General features: G+C 66.4%; 1 protein-coding gene across 1 annotated transcript in view; it reads left to right on the top strand.

Moving 5' to 3' along the window:
- HPN (hepsin) overlaps window positions 1-1,842 on the top strand; it is a 34,511-nt gene that overhangs the window by 26,945 nt on the left and 5,724 nt on the right. Inside the window, exon 8 of the mRNA XM_029913117.1 lies at window positions 904-1,014. Coding sequence (XP_029768977.1) covers window positions 904-1,014 — 111 coding nt within the window. The remainder of the gene's footprint in view (window positions 1-903; window positions 1,015-1,842) is intronic.

Below are 1,842 nucleotides of genomic sequence, written 5' to 3'. Positions count from 1 at the left end.
TTGTGTGTATGGTGTGCGAGGTGTGTGTTGTACATGTATCTGTGTGGCTGTGTGTGGCTGTGTGGGTATGTGGCTGTGTGTGGCTATGTTTGGCTGTGTGTGGGCATGTGGCTGTGTGTGTGTGCGTGTGGCTGTGTGGGTGTGTGGGTGTGGCTGTGCGGGCATGTGGGTGTGTGGCTGTGCGGGCGTGTGGCTGTGTGTGGGTGTGGGGCTGTGTGGGCGTGTGGGTGTGTGGCTGTGCGGGCATGTGGGTGTGTGGCTATGTGTGGGCGTGTGGCTGTGTGTGGCTGTGCGGGCGTGTGGCTGTGTGTGGGCATGTGGCTGTGTGGGCGTGTGGGGGTGTGTGGCTGTGTGTGGGCATGTGGCTGTGTGGGGGGCTGTGCGGGCGTGTGGCTGTGTGCGGGCGTGCGGGCATCTGGCTGTGTGTGTGTGGGGGGGTGTGTGGCTGTGTGTGGGCTTGTGGCTATGTGGGTGTGTGGGGCTGTGTGTGGCTCTGTGGCTGTGTGTGGCTGTGTGGGCGTGTGGCTGTGTGTGGGTGTGGGGCTGTGTGTGGCTGTGTGGGCGTGTGTGGCTGTGTAGCTGTGTGGGCATGTGGCTGTGTGTGGGTTTGTGGCTGTGCGGGCGTGTGGTGGGCGTGTGGCTATGTGGGTGGCTATGTGGGTGTGTGGGGCGTGTGGCTGTGTGTGGGCGTATGGCTCTGCGGGCGTGTGGCTGTGTGTGGGTGTGGCTGTGTGTGGGCGTGTGGGTGTGGGGCTGTGTGTGGGCGTGTGTGGCTGTGTGTGGGCGTGTGTGGCTGTGTGTGGGTTTGTGGCTGTGCGGGCGTGTGGTGGGCATGTGGCTGTGTGTGGGCGTGTGGCTGTGTGGGCATGTGGCGCGCAACCCTTATCTGTGCCTCATGCCCAGGCTCTGTCTCCCCAGAGGACGTCCAGCCCGTCTGCCTCCCGGCACTGGGGCAGCCCCTCCTGGACGGCAAGGTCTGCACTGTGACCGGCTGGGGCAACACCCAGTACTACGGTGAGTGTGCGACTGCCCCTCCCCCCGCCATGGGACACAGCCCCACCCCTAGACATGGCCCCGCCCAAGGACACAGGACAAGGCCACACCCCTCCCTGTGGGAGGCCAGGAGGAGGGGTCCCCATCAGGGTCACACAGCTGGGGGTCTGGGGATGGAGGAAGATGGGCCATTCAGTGACAGAGACCTGTGTTAGAGGCTCCGCTAGAGTTGGGAACTTTCTAATTCCTGGTAACCAGACCCTCAAGGCCCCACCCCACTCCACCTCTTCCCAGGCCCGCCCTCATCGCACCTTCTTCCCCTCCCCCCTCCCCCGGTCGCTCACTGGATCCTCTCAAGGGGGCTGGGGTGTGTGTGCGGGGGTGGGTGCTCCAGCTGGGGGTGCAGGCTCTGGGGTGGGGCTGGGGACGGGGGGCTGGGGCAGGGGGTTGGGGTGTGGGAGGGGGTGAGGGCTCCAGCTGGGGGTGCAGGCTCTGGGGTGGGGCTGGGGCAGGAGATTGGGGTGCGGGAGGGGGTGAGGGCTCCAGCTGGGGGTGCACGCTCTGGGGTGGGGCTGGGGACGGGGGGCTGGGGCAGGGGGTTGGGGTGCGGGTGAGGTGCAGCAAAGCTAAGACAGGCTCCCTGCCTGCCCTGGCTCCGCACTGCTCCCGGAAGCGGCCGGCATGTCCCTGCAGCCCCTAGGCAGAGGGCCAGGAAGCTCTGCACGCTACGTGCCCACAGGCATTGCCCCCGCAACTCCCCTTGGCCGTGGTTCCCAGACAATGGGAGCTGCAGGGGTAATGCCTGCGGGTGCTGGCAGGGTGCGGAGCTTCCCTGATCGCCCCTGGGCC

Source organism: Terrapene carolina, unplaced genomic scaffold, assembly GCF_002925995.2.
Source record: "Terrapene carolina triunguis isolate 2854851 unplaced genomic scaffold, T_m_triunguis-2.0 Scaffold461, whole genome shotgun sequence".
Taxonomy (NCBI): domain Eukaryota; kingdom Metazoa; phylum Chordata; order Testudines; family Emydidae; genus Terrapene; species Terrapene triunguis.
The sequence above is the reverse complement of the archived record's forward strand: the minus strand, read 5'-3'. Positions and strand labels throughout refer to the sequence as shown.